At 39.2% G+C, this 16,105-nt stretch overlaps 1 protein-coding gene across 2 annotated transcripts in view; it reads right to left on the minus strand.

The window, feature by feature from the left end:
* The window catches only part of cacnb4b (calcium channel, voltage-dependent, beta 4b subunit), a 50,436-nt gene that overhangs the window by 32,612 nt on the left and 1,719 nt on the right, over positions 1-16,105 (minus strand). For both annotated transcript variants that reach the window (XM_007234560.4, XM_007234559.4), the window contains exon 2: positions 3,654-3,737. In XM_007234560.4, the coding sequence (XP_007234622.2) occupies positions 3,654-3,737 (84 nt within the window). The remainder of the gene's footprint in view (positions 1-3,653; positions 3,738-16,105) is intronic.

Here is a 16,105-nt window from a genome sequence, read left to right on the forward strand (position 1 = left end):
AATCCAGAAAATAAATCTAAGGAATATATATTAATTGATTTGTATTTCATGGAGTGAAATAAGTATTTGATCCCTTAGTATTCATTAGCAGTTCTGGCTTTTACAGACCAGTTAGACACTCCCAATCAACTTGTTACCTGACCTGAAGCCACCTGTTCTCACTAATCACTTGTGTGAAAAACACCTGTCCACAGAATCAGACAGATCACACAGATTTCAAGTCTCCAACATGGGTAAAACCAAAGAGCTGTCACAGGACCTCAGAGTCAGAATTGTTGACCTTCACAAAGCTGGAATGGGCTACAAAAAGATTAGTAAGGTGTTGGATGTGAAAGAAACAACTATTGGTGCAATTATCAGAAAGTTTAAAGAGTATAACATGACAATCAACAGACCTCGGCCCGGTGCTCCAAAGAAGATTTCGCCTCGTGGGGTGGCAATGATGCTGAGAACGGTCAGAAATCGTCCTGCAACCACTCGGCAGGAGTTAGCAAATGACCTGAAGGCAGCTGGGACCACAGTTTGCAAGGAAACAATTGGCAACACTTTGCGCAACAATGGATTCACATCCTGCAGTGCCTGAAAGGTATCCCTGCTGAAGAGAGCACATGTGGAGGCGCGCCTCAAGTATGCCAATGATCATTTGAAAGATGAACCAAGTTATTGGGAGAAGGTTTTGTGGTCAGACGAGACCAAAATTGAACTTTTTGGCCTCAACTCCACCCGCCATGTGTGGAGGAAGAAAAATGCTGCCTATGACCCCAAGAACACTGTGCCCACCGTCAAGCATGGAGGTGGAAGCCTAATGTTTTGGGGGTGTTTCTCTGCCAAGGGTACAGGGCTACTTCACCGCATCACTGGGAAGATGGATGGAGCCATGTACCGCACAATCCTGAGGGACAACCTCCTCCCCTCTGCCAGGGATCTGAAAATGGGCCGTGGTTGGGTCTTCCAACATGATAACGACCCTAAACATACAGCAAAGGCAATAAAGGATTGGCTCAAGAAAAATCACATTAAGGTCATGGAGTGGCCCAGCCAGTCGCCAGACCTCAATCCGATCGAAAATCTATGGAGGGAGCTGAAGGTCAGAGTTGCCAAGCGACAGCCCGCCAACCTTCATGATTTAGAGAGGATCTGCAAAGAAGAGTGGGCCAAAATTCCCCCTGGTGTGTGTGCTAAACTTGTGGTTAACTACAACAATTGTCTCACCGCTGTGCTTGCAAACAAAGGCTTTGCCACTAAGTTTTGAGTGTGTTTGGCAAGAGGGATCAAATACTTATTTTCCTCATTGAAATACAAATTAATTAAAATATATTCTTTAAAATTATATTCTGGATTTTTGTCTTGATATTCTGTCTCTCCATGTTAGAATATATCTACCATTAAAAGTGCAGAAGGATAGTGTCTTTATTAGTGGGCAAACAAAGAAAATCAGCAAGAGATCAAATACTTCTTGGACTCACTGTATATATATATATATTCTTTAAAGAATTTTAGTTTTGTTTAACTCGGCGCCACCCAGCGGTAAGACCTGTGGAGCTACAAAAGTCCACCTTACATTCAGCTTTGAATATGCCATTATTTTAATAATAATTATAAACTCTTAACCTCTTAATGCGAAAATTTATTTGATATTGAGCAAAATGTTGCAAATCCTGCCCTAATTTAAAACTAGAGATAGACCAGTCAGTGTTTTTGGGACCCATTTCGATCACCGATCGTCTTTCATCTCGATCGACCGATCTCCGATATCTTGGGCAAAAATAAACGCTTTTCAGGAGAGATATATGTGTAAATAGTTATAAGACAACAGAATTTATATGCCAATACCACAGGAATGTGTATCCCAACATCAGCTGCCTCACAGCCTGTTTTTTGGAGTCAGCTTCCTGCTTAAAATAGCTCATATTTACTGTATATATGTAACTAATAATATATATTTTTTAACAAGAACAACAGTAATCTAACGCTCAAGCTACAGCTTAGATTCTGCAAAAAATCCAGCCTGACTCTGCCTGCCCTCATAAATTGTTATTACGAGCGGGGACCTGTTTTAAACTCCACATTTTTTAGTAAGTAATGTTACAGCAAGCTTTTAACTAAATTCCCAAATAGTTGTAATGAGTGAAATCTGTTTTGATTATGTTAATTAACAGTACAACATGGAAGAAAACTTTTTTCTTTTACGATACTGTGACAGCGCTGTGTATTCTCCACAGCGAGGACATGAATATTCTCACTTATGTAACCAGCCTTCACTGATTTCTACCCCCAATATCCCTTTCAATAACCTCCAAGAATTTCCCCTCGGGGATCAATACAGTATCCATCCATCCATCCATCCATCCATCCATCCATCCTTTAATAGTCTTCAGTAGCCTTAAACAGTCTTACCTGGCAGCCGTGTCCACTAAACCGCAGTTATAATTCTGAGCTTTTTACCAAATTAAAAACCTTTAATTTTGTCTGAGAAGAGCTGCAGCTTTCGCAGGGCCTTCTGTTTAAACCAATACGGAGTGGAGGAGCTCGAGTGTGCACACAGAAACTGCAGTGTGGAGGTCAGGGAGGAAACAAACCAAAACTTCTGCATATCCAGCTCTAAAAACAGTCTGAACTATTGTCCACTAGCTCCGTGACTGCTGCTGCTGTTAGCTTGTGAGCTAACTATTTACTGATTGCGCAGAAAGATGAACTGTAGAGAGCGGTATTATGTGGTTAGTGGGGTTAAAACTTTTTTTTTTTTTTCACTGCGAGGTGCACTGGTTCTACACATATGAACTGCAGAAACTGTAAAAACGCTCCAGACTGAGCTGAGCTCAGCCTGTAGTTTGTAGCTTGTAGCTGGGCTGTAGCACTAAGTGGGTGTAGACAGCAGGGTTCCTGCTGCTGCTCCAGCTTGTGGTTGAATGAGGAACTGCAGCTTCCTCTAAGCGAGCAGTTTTCCATACATCCACACACCCTAAACTCTAACCCTAAACTCCTGAAAACTTGTTGTCTAGTATGGTGAAGTTTTGTTACAACCTCCAAATGTTAAACAGACCAAATGTTAAGAAAAAAAAAAATCTAAATATCCAAACTTGCTTCTTTATGTCTTAACACTAAATCAGTTTCCAAATGATCTGCAGAATCTATGTTACTCTCTTGGTCTCAAATCATGTGCAATATCCTGTTTTTTCAAACAACTAGTCATGAAGAAAACAGAGAACTCAACAAGCCACCAACAAATATCTTGCCACAAAAGCTCAGAAACCTGGGTTTCCCACTGGAGTACCTACTGGAACAATAATAACTCACTTATCATCGTCAACTGTCAGACAGACACACACAGACACATTCACTCACACACTCATACCTAGGGGACAAATTAAATCAAGTTCCAATTAGCCTGAACGTGCCGTCTTTGGACTGTGGGAGAAAACCGGAGAACCCGGAGTAAACTCCACACAGAAAGACCCGGGTCACCGCAGCTGGGAATCCAACCCAGGCCACATTAATAACAGTAATTTAAATTCCTGAATTCTGAATATAGCAATACCTGCATTCAGAGACTTTCTCTGTTTCCTTTGTTATAATGAGCCCGGTCAGGCATTATTTCATTTATTAAAAGGAAAAACTCACATTCACTGACAGACAGCAGAAGATGTGCTCACCTGTCTGAGGATAAAGCTGGTGGAAGTGGTGCTGCCATCTGAGCGCTTCAGTCGGCTCCGTCTTGAGTATGTCCCTCTGTTTACCTGTGGAGGGCAGCAAAAAGCATCTCAGCTCATTCATCAGAGGACTGATGTTTCTATATTTGGCAATGACAGACAGAAAGGAGTTTAATTAATGAAACGTTTGTCATGGTTGGTGATGTAATATAAGTATAGCAGGGTGAAATCATTAAATGATCTGATTTGACTTAAACAAGACATAAAAATGTAATGTAATAATTATTCACAATATTTAACATACAGTACTGGAACAGTGAGGCTGATCTGTTTATTTCTGCTGTAGACTGAAAACACTTGGGTTTGACATTAAAAGATGAATATGAGAAAATATCAATATTTTAGTTTTTATTTCCAGATATTTACATCTGAATCTGATACACTGTTCAAAAGAACACCTTCTGTCTAATAAAACATTTTTCTTATGAGAAAAAGTATTGGAACAGTTAAATTTAAAGTAAATTAAAAGTAAAAAAGACTGAAAAAGATGTCCCTAGCATACACCCTGAATAAAGAATAAAATAACATTGCTGTTCCCTTAAATGAGCTGCTATTTTCACAGTATGAACCTGCAAAGCACTGTGCTGTTAAGAATCAAACGCACCAAAGTAATGACAACTGGCACACTGGTTTATTTCACGTTACAACCACCTATTATCATTTAGGAGAACTGGTAGAAGTAGTAGTAGTTTTGAGCAGCGCAAAGCGAATTTTTCTCGCCCTCATGATACCAAAGACACTACCCTAAATCCAGCTGCATAATCCGCAATTGACTGATGTGCTAAAGATTGCTAAAATATGGCCCTTAATATTTTGTAGAAATCCTTTGCTTGCAGTAACTGCATCATGTCTGTGCACTAAACTTCTGCATTCTTCTTATGTGATGCTTTTTCCAGACAGTGAGTTTTGGGTCATTATCTTGCTGCATAAAGGACCTCCCAATCAGTTTTGTTCCAGCTTTATTTAAATTTACAAATTGACAAAATGTTTCTGTAGATTTCTGAGTTTGCTGTACATCAATGAAGATTAATGAGCCCATCACAGAATAAGCCCTGCAAGCCCAAATCATGACACTACCTCCATTGTGTTTTACAGATAAGATGGTATGTTTGAGATCATGAGCAGATCCTTTTCTTTCTCCAAATGTTAGTCTTTCAATCACATTGCTAAAGGTCAATCTTTGTCCATGATCAGTCCATAGGCTTGTCTCTCTGTACTTCTTGGTGAATTCGAGCCTGGTCTTCCTATTTACCTTGTTAATAGTGGTTTTAATCTTTTGGTAAAGCCTCTGTAAACAGTACATTGTGATACCTTCACTTCTGGCCTCTGGTGGTTGCTACTAACCGTTAATTTAGAGGGTTTCTTCACAGCACAATATTCCTGTTATCAACTGCTGCTTTTTTTTCTTGGTCTCCCTGTTTGACATCTATTATTAAGTACACTGTTGGTCTGGCTATGGACAATGTTTGTCCATTGATTTTGATTGATTTTCTAACTTTTCTCAGCTTCACAGTTGCTTGTTTTTCGCCCATAGACAGCTTCCTGGTTTTCATGTTGGTTAGTCCTCTAACTATAAATGCTCAGTATGCACAGATAAAACCCAAATCTGAAACTAAGTGAAGACATAGACTGTTTATTGTTTAAATAATTAATATAGCAGGACACACCTGCGCAAAAAAACACACATGACAGTCACATGTTCCAATACTTTTTATTCACAATAGAAATGGGTGAAGAAGGTGACAGAAGGTGCTGATCTTCTGAATCCAGATGTAAATACCTAGAAATAACTGATTGATCTCACTGTTCCTATACTTTTGGAGGATACAGTACTTTGACCTAGGCCTGGACAATAATTCGATAACGGTATTTATCGCGATAAGAAATGTTTCAATAACGGTGATATCATTTTTGTGTCATATCGATATGTATTATTTACAGAAACACTGCTCAGCTGCGCTCCGTTCGGCCCCTAAAATCTCTCGCGCTGAAACTCGCGCTGAAAATCTCTCGCGCTGAAACTCGGCCGCGCTCCGGTCAGCATCTAAAATCTCTCGCGCTGAAAATCTCTCGCGCTGAAACTCGGCCGCGCTCCGGTCAGCATCTAAAGGCTCTCGCGCTGAAGCTCGGCCGCGCTCCGGTCAGCATCTAGAATCTCTCGCGCTTAAAATCTCTCGCGCTAAAACTCGGCCGCGCTCCGGTCAGCATCTAAAACCTCTCGCGCTGAAATCTCTCGCGCTGAAGCTCGGCCGCGGTCCGGTCAGCATCTAAAATCTCTCGCGCTGAAACTCGGCCGCGCTCCGGTCAGCATCTAAAAGCTCTCGCGCTGAAGCTCGGCCGCGCTCCGGTCAGCATCTAAAAGCTCTCGCGCTGAAACTCGCGCTGAAATCTCTCGCGCTGAAGCTCGGCCGCGCTCCGGTCAGCATCTAAAATCTCTCCCGCTGAAAATCTCTCGCGCTGAAACTCGGCCGAGCTCCGGTCAGCATCTAAAAGCTCTCGCGCTGAAACTCTCGTTTAAAATCTCTCGTGCTGAAATCTCTCGCGCTGAAAATCTCTCGCGCTGAAACTCGGCCGCGCTCCAGCATCTAAAATCTCCTTTTAGAATCTCCTAAATCTTTATTCTGGCTGAAACACTTTTGTAGTTTATGTTATATCTAAGTTATTTATAGTTATAAATGCCTATAGGTTTGCTTATTTGACTGTGATATCATGTTCCTTTTATGTATATAAAGGCTTTTTTTCCTTATCCTGGTTGAAGCACTTTTGTTTTGATCTGTTAAATTTGTTTACGGAAGAATAAGAAGCTTTGCCTCTGTTGTAAATGTAAAGTTATTTATATTGGTAATATGTACAGTACAGGCCAAAAGTTTGGACATTCCTTCTTATTCAATGCGTTTTCTTTATTTTAATGACTCTTTCATTTCATGACGCATTGAATAAGAAGGTGTGTCCAAACCTTTGCTTTGTACTGTATATAGGTTATAGGCATGTGTTTAACAGAGATGTCATGTTTTTATTTTGCTATAAGTGATTAAAAGTGATCATTGGTTTATTTTGACCATTTTGTATTTCTAAAGTATTATATAGTTTTCTTTGAAAGGAGGCTTTAAAGACTTCAAAATATTTATGTCGATATCGAAATTATATCGTATCGACCGAAATTATGGAATATATCGTGATATAAATTTTGGCCATATCGTCCAGCACTACTTTGACCTGCTTTTTTATTGAGAGTGTTGTAACATTTTATATTATTTGTTTTCAGTTTTGGAGTTTAAAGCATCTTGGAACCCATTGTTATATATTGATTAGTTTGTACAATACCAAACATGGGTGTTATGTTGAAGCGTTTAGCTTAAATAAAAAACATAAAGCAAAAATAAGATAAAACACTCCATTAAAATCACAACTTGAGAACTGTGTGGGCCTGGCCATAATATTAAATGTGCATGACTGATATGGCAATAGACACACCCATGATATGGAGAAGCATAACTTGGTCTGTGACCAAAATAGATCTTTACTCCCTCACTTATATTGTACCATATATAGGGAGGGACTGTTTAGCTCACTATGTTGTGGTGAAAGTGAAAAAAGGTTCATTTAGAAATTTCCTCATCATTAACATGGATTAATACTTGCATGTTTAAATGGCTGAACTGTTTAAAACTCTGTTCTGTACAAACTGTACAAACTCTGTACAAACTGAGTTCTAAATTAAAGTTAGTAAAAAAAAAAAAAGTGCTGTTTTGTTTACTTAGATGCCAAAACCTCAAGAATGGATACTCCAACATCAGCCACCTGTTTTCCAGAGTCATCTTATTACATAAAATATTTACTGTTAACATATATATAACTTATTATTTTAATAATAACATTAAATTGTAATTATGAGGCCACGCCCAATTTAAACCCCGCATTTTTAGAGTTGTTTGAATGAGCAAATTCTGAATGATTTTAATGAACAGTACAGCACGGAGGAAGCATAGGCTTAGTACACTGCTCAAAAAAATAAAGGGAACACTCAAATAACACAATAAAACTCCAAGTAAATCAAACTTCTGTGAAATTAAACTGTCCACTTAGGAAGCAACACTGATTGACAATCAATTTCACCTGCTGTTATGCAAATAGAATAGACAACAGGTGGAAATTATTGGCAATTAGCAAGACACACTTAATAAAGGAGTGGTTCTGCAGGTGGGGACCACAGACCACGTCTCAGAACCTATGCTGTCTGGCTGATGTTTTGGTCAGTTTTGAATGTTGGTGGTTCTTTCACACTCGTGGTAGCATGAGACGGACTCTACAACCCACACAAGTGGCTCAGGTAGTGCAGCTCATCCAGGATGGCACATCAATGCGAGCTGTGGCAAGAAGGTTTGCTGTGTCTGTCAGCGTAGTGTCTAGAGGCTGGAGGCGCTACCAGGAGACAGGCCAGTACACCAGGAGACTTGGAGGAGGCCATAGGAGGGCAACAACCCAGCAGCAGGACCGCTACCTCCGCCTTTGTGCAAGAAGGAACAGGAGGAGCACTGCCAGAGCCCTGCAAAATGACCTCCAGCAGGCCACAAATGTGCATGTGTCTGCACAAACGGTTAGAAACCGACTCCATGAGGATGGTATGAGGGCCCGACGTCCACAGATGGGGGTTGTGCTCACAGCTCACGCTTGGCATTTGCCAGAGAACACCAGGATTGGCAAATTCGCCACTGGCGCCTTGTGCTCTTCACAGATGAAAGCAGGTTCACACTTAGCACATGACAGACGTGACAGAGTCTGGAGACGCCGTGGAGAGCGGTCTGCTGCCTGCAACATCCTTCAGCATGACCGGTTTGGCAGTGGGTCAGTAATGGTGTGGGGTGGCATTTCTTTGGAGGGCTGCACGGGCTGCATGTGCTCACCAGAGGTAGCCTGACTGCCATTAGGTACCGAGATGAGATCCTCAGACCCCTTGTGAGACCGTATGCTGGTGCGGTTGGCCCTGGGTTCCTCCTAATGCAGGAAAATGCTAGACCTCATGTGGCTGGAGTGTGTCAGCAGTTCCTGCAAGATGAAGGCATTGAAGCTATGGACTGGCCCGCCCGTTCCCCAGACCTGAATCCGATTGAGCACATCTGGGACATCATGTCTCGCTCCATCCACCAACGTCACGTTGCACCACAGACTGTCCAGGAGTTGGCGGATGCTTTAGTCCAGGTCTGGGAGGAGATCCCTCAGGAGACCATCCGCCACCTCATCAGGAGCATGCCCAGGCGTTGTAGGGAGGTCATACAGGCACGTGGAGGCCACACACAATACTGAGCCTCATTTTGACTTGTTTTAAGGACATTACATTAAAGTTGGATCAGCCTGTAGTGTGTTTTTTCACAATTTAATTTTGTGTGTGGCTCCAAATCCAGGCCTCCATTGGTTAATAAATTTCATTTCCATTGATGATTTTTGTGTGATTTTGTTGTCAGCACATTCAACTTTGTACAGAACAAAGTATTCAATGAGAATATTTCATTCATTCAGATCTAGGATGTGTTATTTGAGTGTTCCCTTTATTTTTTTGAGCAGTGTATTTAAGGAGTGTGTTTTTAATATTTAGCTGGCTATCTAGCTCTAGTATGCAAAAAAATAACTATACAGAGAGATATTATCTGGTTTGTGGGGTTAATTCATTTATTCTCTTTTCACAACAAGGTACATTAGTACTACACACATGAACATGCAGAACCCATATTTAAATATTGTTTAATATTAAATTACAATGTTATTACTGAAGCCATTATAGTAACTACAATATTTAAATAGCAGTTTATCAGTTTGTCACAATTCACTTGGTATTCCAGTTAACAAATTCATTCAGTTCAGTGTGCATTAATACTATTCTTCAAGCTACAGTATTAATATATTCAAAAGGGCTATAGTTACTGCTCCTTTGCACCTCATATCCGGTAGTTAATCACTTGTGCTAAATAAATGATTCTACACCCTGGACACATTCTGGGCTTATCTGGGGGACGAGAAGAACTCTTTTCTGAGCTGTGGATCGATTGTGCAATTGCTTTCCTCTCTTTTTTGTGTAAATTACTGCAAAAGCTTTAGTTGTTTGCTGTTGTTTTTCTATTTTATTCAGATAAAAACACTTATACAGTGAGGAACAGCAGCAGGAGCTCCTCTGAAAAAAGTGCTGTTCTTAATTTTTTTTCTAGGTAGGACAGAGTAAGACAAGCATTTGACTCCACAGAGCTAAGCTGTTGTTATGCTTACTGGCTAGCTGTACCCAAATGCTTCTTTGGTGATGCTGTTCTAAGCAGCGCTCCGTAGCGCCTCTAGTGGTTTTGGCTGGACCAGATCATCTGAACTATTTAGTAAATTATATTATATCATAAAATATATATTATGTTATAAATAGTGGTGTCAATCGATTAAAAAAATAATCAGATGAATCACAACAAAATTCTGTGATTAACTGCGATTAATCGCATTTGTTTTTCTTCAGACACAAATTGTTATAGTTGATATTTAAATGTAAATAAAAGAATGAATGTAAGAAATGTAAAATGCAATTATATGTATATTAGTGGTGTCAATTTAAATAAAAGTATATACTTATGTTCAAGGGAAAGATTAAATCAACATAGGGTGCTGGAATAAAGAATGCATGATAAATTTGGATTGTAAATGGATGAGGAGCAGGGCAGGAAAGTGCGGGTCTCTGTGTGTGCGGCAGAGAGAAAGAGAGAGATAGAGAGGCTGCCTGTAAACGTGAGTGTTCTGAGTGAGTGCTGGAGTTAGCACTAGCTTCTTGTTGTTTTTCGGCGTGGTTGCAGCAAGTTGGCAATACATCGACTTAAAACTGCCTTATCTTTCCTTTTTTAAACGTCCAGCCGGTTGCTACAGTATACACTGTCCCTTTAACAGACTCTTATGCTAAATTCACGGAGTGTGTATTAGTGCTGCATTAGTTCATGTATGAATTAATAATTAAAATGGAATACCACCAAAATGTGTCCGAAATGCCTTAATTAACTTGACTGATTACAAATTAAAAGTGCACATTAATTCTCTCCGCTGGCTTCATGTTGCTGCCTTCATCAGATCTCTAATGCTAATGCTGGCCTACAGGCCAAGAATGGATCAGCCCCCTTATACTTGATGAAAACGGTCAAAGCCAGATCTTTTCCAGGGGTGCTTTGAGCCTTCAGTACAGCTCGGCCTGACCCAACCTTCTTCAAGACCCAAGAAAGACAGTCATCCAGACACCAAGGTGGTGGAACAAACTTCCACTGAGTGTCCATACAGAACTTTGTCAACTAAAGACAAAGGGTGTAAATAACAAGATTAAGTATGATACAATATTATATTGATTATTCAACTGATACTTCAACTGTGCACATATTTTCTTACAGGTTTAAAATGGTCATTAATGTATTTGGTTTTTATTTAAATACATTTACACTTTATTATCCACATTTTAAACATAAATCATTGTTTCTCATTTATTTTAAGAAAAACACATAAAACATAATTTTTTTTTTAATTAAAAATAATGCTTTAGGACAGAAAATGTAGGTATCATGTCAATGATCCATATATACATACAGCCAATAACCTTTTTTATAAATTTACTTTCATATTCTGCAGTAAATTAGCTGCGTTTTACAAGGACACAATGTGACACATTTAGATGGCCTTTTTGTCTGATTTTATGATGATATATATATTGTCTGATTTCATGATGATATATAGCTACTCCTCTATCCTGTTCTTAAATGCCCTAGTTTTCTGTAAGTGGCTCATGATCTCAGGTCTGCAGCTAGCAAGCAAGTTGTGCACTTTCCCTGATTACTTTTGACACTCCCCAGTTGAGCGACATGGCAATCGACAATTTTTTCCTTTCGGGCCTTTTCCCACTAGCATCACATTGACCCTCCCCCTCTTGCAGCATTACCAGCAAGCTGATTGGCTGTATGTTGAAATACAGGACTAAACAGACAACTCCCAGTCATATTTCAACCAGTAGACATGTCCTCAAAATCTGCTTATAGCTGGTTTTACTGCATAAAATTTCTCCTTCCCCGAAATAGCTTAAATCCCGTAATGTGTGCTCTTTTTAACCTAAATAAACTTAAATATTCCCTCAAACAATTTCGGATCACTACCTTATTTCATTTAAATTACATCTTAGTCATAATATACGTTCATCCCCCAGCTACACTTCCTGATTTATCAACTACAATGTACTCTCCTGTAGACCCAGTAGAACTAGACAAACTAACTGAAGTTTTAGAAAATACTTTTCGCTCTACCTTAGATGGTGTAGCACCCCTTAAGCATAAAAAAGAGAGACAGAAAAAGCTTGCACCGTGGTACAATGATCAAACTCGTACCTTAAAGCAGTTAGTACAAAATTTAGAGCGTAATCATTGATCAACTAAACTGGAAGTGTTCAGTTGGAAAGACAGTCTTTTTGAATATAGAAAAGAACTTAATAAAGCCCGCTCAGCGTATCTGGCCTCACAGATCGAGATGAATAAAAATAATCCTAGATCTCTCTATGTTATTTCCAAATTGACTAAAAACCAGGTATGTACTGAACCTCAGATTCCAGCCATTCATTCAAACTAGCAATGCCTTTATGGACTTCTTTGATAACAAAACTGAAAACATTCCGGAAAATATAAACAGATAAATAGCACATCCTCTCTGTTATCTGGTGTGGCTAATCTAGTGCTGGCCTGAATAGTGTTTTCTGAGCTCCGGATATTCAGCACTGATTTGTAGCTAATTTTTGAATATTCATAAAAAAACTGCGTGCTCTGACCAACGTTTTCACCCTGGAACTTCTGCTGACCCACAGCACGGCTTCTCCACTGCGCAAGCCGGCCAAGCTAATTGCTGTTTTATGCACTAAGGCTATTTGCTTTAAAACAAAAAACAAAACAAAAAGTTTGTTCAGAAAGTATTTTATAGTCTTAAACATTGTTAATTATATTAGAGTAGCAAATTAAGTTTCTGTTCTTGGTCTATTTCGGTTTAATGACTGTGCAGTGCATAGCTAGGCTTTAATATAGGTATAGCTTAAATCTGTCTCGCGGGGAAAAAAAACAGTTTAGTGTGGACTTTTTAAGAGGGATCTGGCAACCCAGTGGCGATACAGCGAGTGTGGTGGCTGAGCAGTGAGAGCAGCTCTCAGCAGAAGACGAAAATTCGGGTATTTGTATAAATGATGCTTCTGCTACTTTTAAGTTGTATATCTGGCTGCATTTTGGCTTTCAAGTGGAAACAATAAATGGTACCAGAGTGACCAACAAGACACAAACCATATGTAAATACTGTAAGTAAATCCTGCACGTGACTGTTTCATAGGCAGTTGTACTAATACCTTAGCTCTGTACTGTATTAAAAAATGTCTTTGTTTCACTTCAAGCATAGTCTTAATATGACTGATTTAGGAGAAAAAAACACAAACCATAGGCTTAATATGACTGGTTGTGGTTTGCACTTATTGTTTGCTTTATTTTAATTCCTCTGTTCCTGATGTTGCCCAGCCTGGCTCTCCAATGCCTGCTGTGTTGCATTCCTGCTCTACAACCCTGCACTGATCAACATTAACACACTCAGAATCTGTTTCTATATTACCTATTAGGGGTGAAACGATTACTCGAGTAATTCGAATTACTTGATTAAAAATATTGATCGATTAATTTTCTGTGCCTCGAGTAATCGTTTATTTAATTTATAAAATCTGTAATTCATGCTTTTAATGTGACAAAGCGCTTAGCGTTAAGTCACCCGTGCGCAGGAAGAAGGAGCAGGCAGCGGAGGTTTTAGTTGAGAAGATGGTATTTTAAAGCCGTGAGGGAAAAGAGTGACAACTTATGAGGAAAAAGGGCAATAATAATGGAGCTTTTTAGGCTGGACAGAGTGTGTTCGCTCTTGCCTCCCACAACAGCACGTGTTTAATGCTTCACCGTCTCAGCTGAGGACACGTTAGCGGTAGAGCCGAGAGAAGGTTAATTTAACTCATAACAAATCAGTGAGATTAACATTAATGTACCCTACTCACATAACGACAGCGCTGTGGAGTGCTAACTATTAGAAATACTGTCTAATGTGCGGTTAGTTTATAAAAACAGACAATTCTGGACTTAATACAGGCTTTATGTAGGTAAACACAGCGCTGAGGAGTTTATAAACAAATACATGTCACCGACAACATTTCTGCTGTTCAGAAACCAAGATGCACAACATAATGCAAATGTTTATGCCTTTTTTATTGATTAATTCCCTATAGCTTTGATACTTACAAGAAGTCCTTGTTAAAAATAATTTAACTTAATTATTCTTTTTATTTTTAATTACTCTTTAAGCAAACAAATGTTTTATCCGATTTCTTCCGACTGAGCGGGTTGACCCGAGTGGGATGGGTTCCTCTGACTGAGTCTTGGTTCCTTCCAAAGTTTTTTCACTTAAGGCCTTGGCATACTTCATGCGAAGACGTTTGCGTGGCTTTAGCAAACAATGTGACGTAATTGTGGAGAAAACAAACAGCCGAAGACGTCGCACAGGGGCTTCATTCGCCGTGTCGTGGGCGAACTCAACGGCCGCAGAAACTACTTGACAACGCCTGTGATTGGTCATTGCAGTTGTGGAAGCTCGTTAAAGCGCGCCCAACTTTGTGCAATGCTCACGAACATTGTTTTGCTGGAAGTATGCGGAGGCCTTTAACGTAAGGGAGTTTTTCCTTGCCACTGTGTCACCACAATAATTGGCATCTCTGTGGTGCTGCTCATAAGAGGCGTAGACCTGTTTTTCGTAAAGCTGCTTTGTGACAACTTCTGTTGTAAAAAGCGCTATATAAATACAATTGAAATGAATTGAATCTTTTTATCGGCCCCAGGTGTTAAGTCTGGGGCCCTAAATTGTTCTATCAATACTAAAGACTTATCTATTCACAGAATAAATTAGCACTTTTCTTTTTGATATCCATACAGACTTTTATTTAGCCATAAGGGTGGTAATAGTGTCTGCTTAATGCCTTAAATGTAGATGAGGTTCTTAAAAAAAAAAAAGATTACATTTTACATAGTAAAATAGTATTAAGTATTTTTACATATCTTACTTCAGTAAATAAGTCGAATGATACCGTTTTTCCCCTTTTATTCTGTAAAAAGTTTTTAACATAAAGCCAATCCTAGTACCTTCCCTCCCCCACCTGAACCCATAGTCAGTCCATGAATAGCAATGCTAACCTCTGTGGGATAGGTTAATTAGTAAGTCCTGATTTGATCCATTTTTGGCACTCTCTTGGGCTCTTCGCTACTGTGAGCATAGACACTGGCTGCTCATTCTTTTCTGAGTTTGTTAAACAGGGCCATCTCAAAGTGGGTCAGTGTGCTCATTTCACAAAGGGCGTCACAGAGGTTGTTCCTCCTGTGGTCATTTATTTGTGTTCTCGGCCGACTTAACAGCATGGTGCATGGCAAATACAAGGATTTCCCAAATGCAGTGGTCCTCAATCCCAGTTTTGGGGTTATCTTATCACATTTCCACAGTTACCATGCAGAGAGTTCAATTCAGAAAGCAGATGAGCTGTTTGGTTTGTATATAATGGGCACAGTAATGGCAGAAAAAATGACAAACAGGTATTTATTTAAAAAATCAGAATCTAAGTTAGGTATGTATTTCATGCTATGTTACTGGTTCATACAGTATACCGGAGGGGGATTTAGAACAGTATGTGTTTTTCTCATATCGCTAGAGGCGCTGTGGAACGCTGTCAAAAAAGCACACTAACAGCAGCTCCACTCAGTCTCATGCCGTCCTGCCTGGAGAAACATGAGAACAGAACTCCTGGAGCTTCTGCTGTTGCTTACAAAATGAGTAATTGTAGCCCTTTTACATATATTAATGCTATAGAGTGAAGGATAATATTAATGCCCACTGAAGTGAATGTATTTATTAACTGGAGAACGAAGAAAACTTTGATAAACTGATGAACAGCAGCTTCAATACTGTAATGTCTCTAATGGCTTTAGAGTTAAAATAATAATATATAGTAATTTAATATTTAACTTGTTTCACTTGTGCAATAAAGCTTTTGAAAAGTATATCTTTTGAATACTTCAATTTTGAGTATTTTAGGTTCATTTATGTTTATGGAACTATTGATTAAAATATTGAATTTTATAAAAGAAGCTGTGTTAAAGTTATTGGCGTATCTTGTTTTAAGGTCTATTCACATTCTTTAGCAGTTTTATGATAATGAAGTCTGATTTCTTCATATATTGTGTAATTTTGCGGGACAAAGTAAAACCAATAGTAATCAAAGCCTTAATTTAAAGCTTAGTGTTTTATATGATATGTACTAACAGTAGAGTATGTCACACCCCTATATTAAA

Source organism: Astyanax mexicanus, chromosome 5 (genome assembly GCF_023375975.1).
Source record: "Astyanax mexicanus isolate ESR-SI-001 chromosome 5, AstMex3_surface, whole genome shotgun sequence".
In the NCBI taxonomy this organism is placed as follows: domain Eukaryota; kingdom Metazoa; phylum Chordata; class Actinopteri; order Characiformes; family Acestrorhamphidae; genus Astyanax; species Astyanax mexicanus.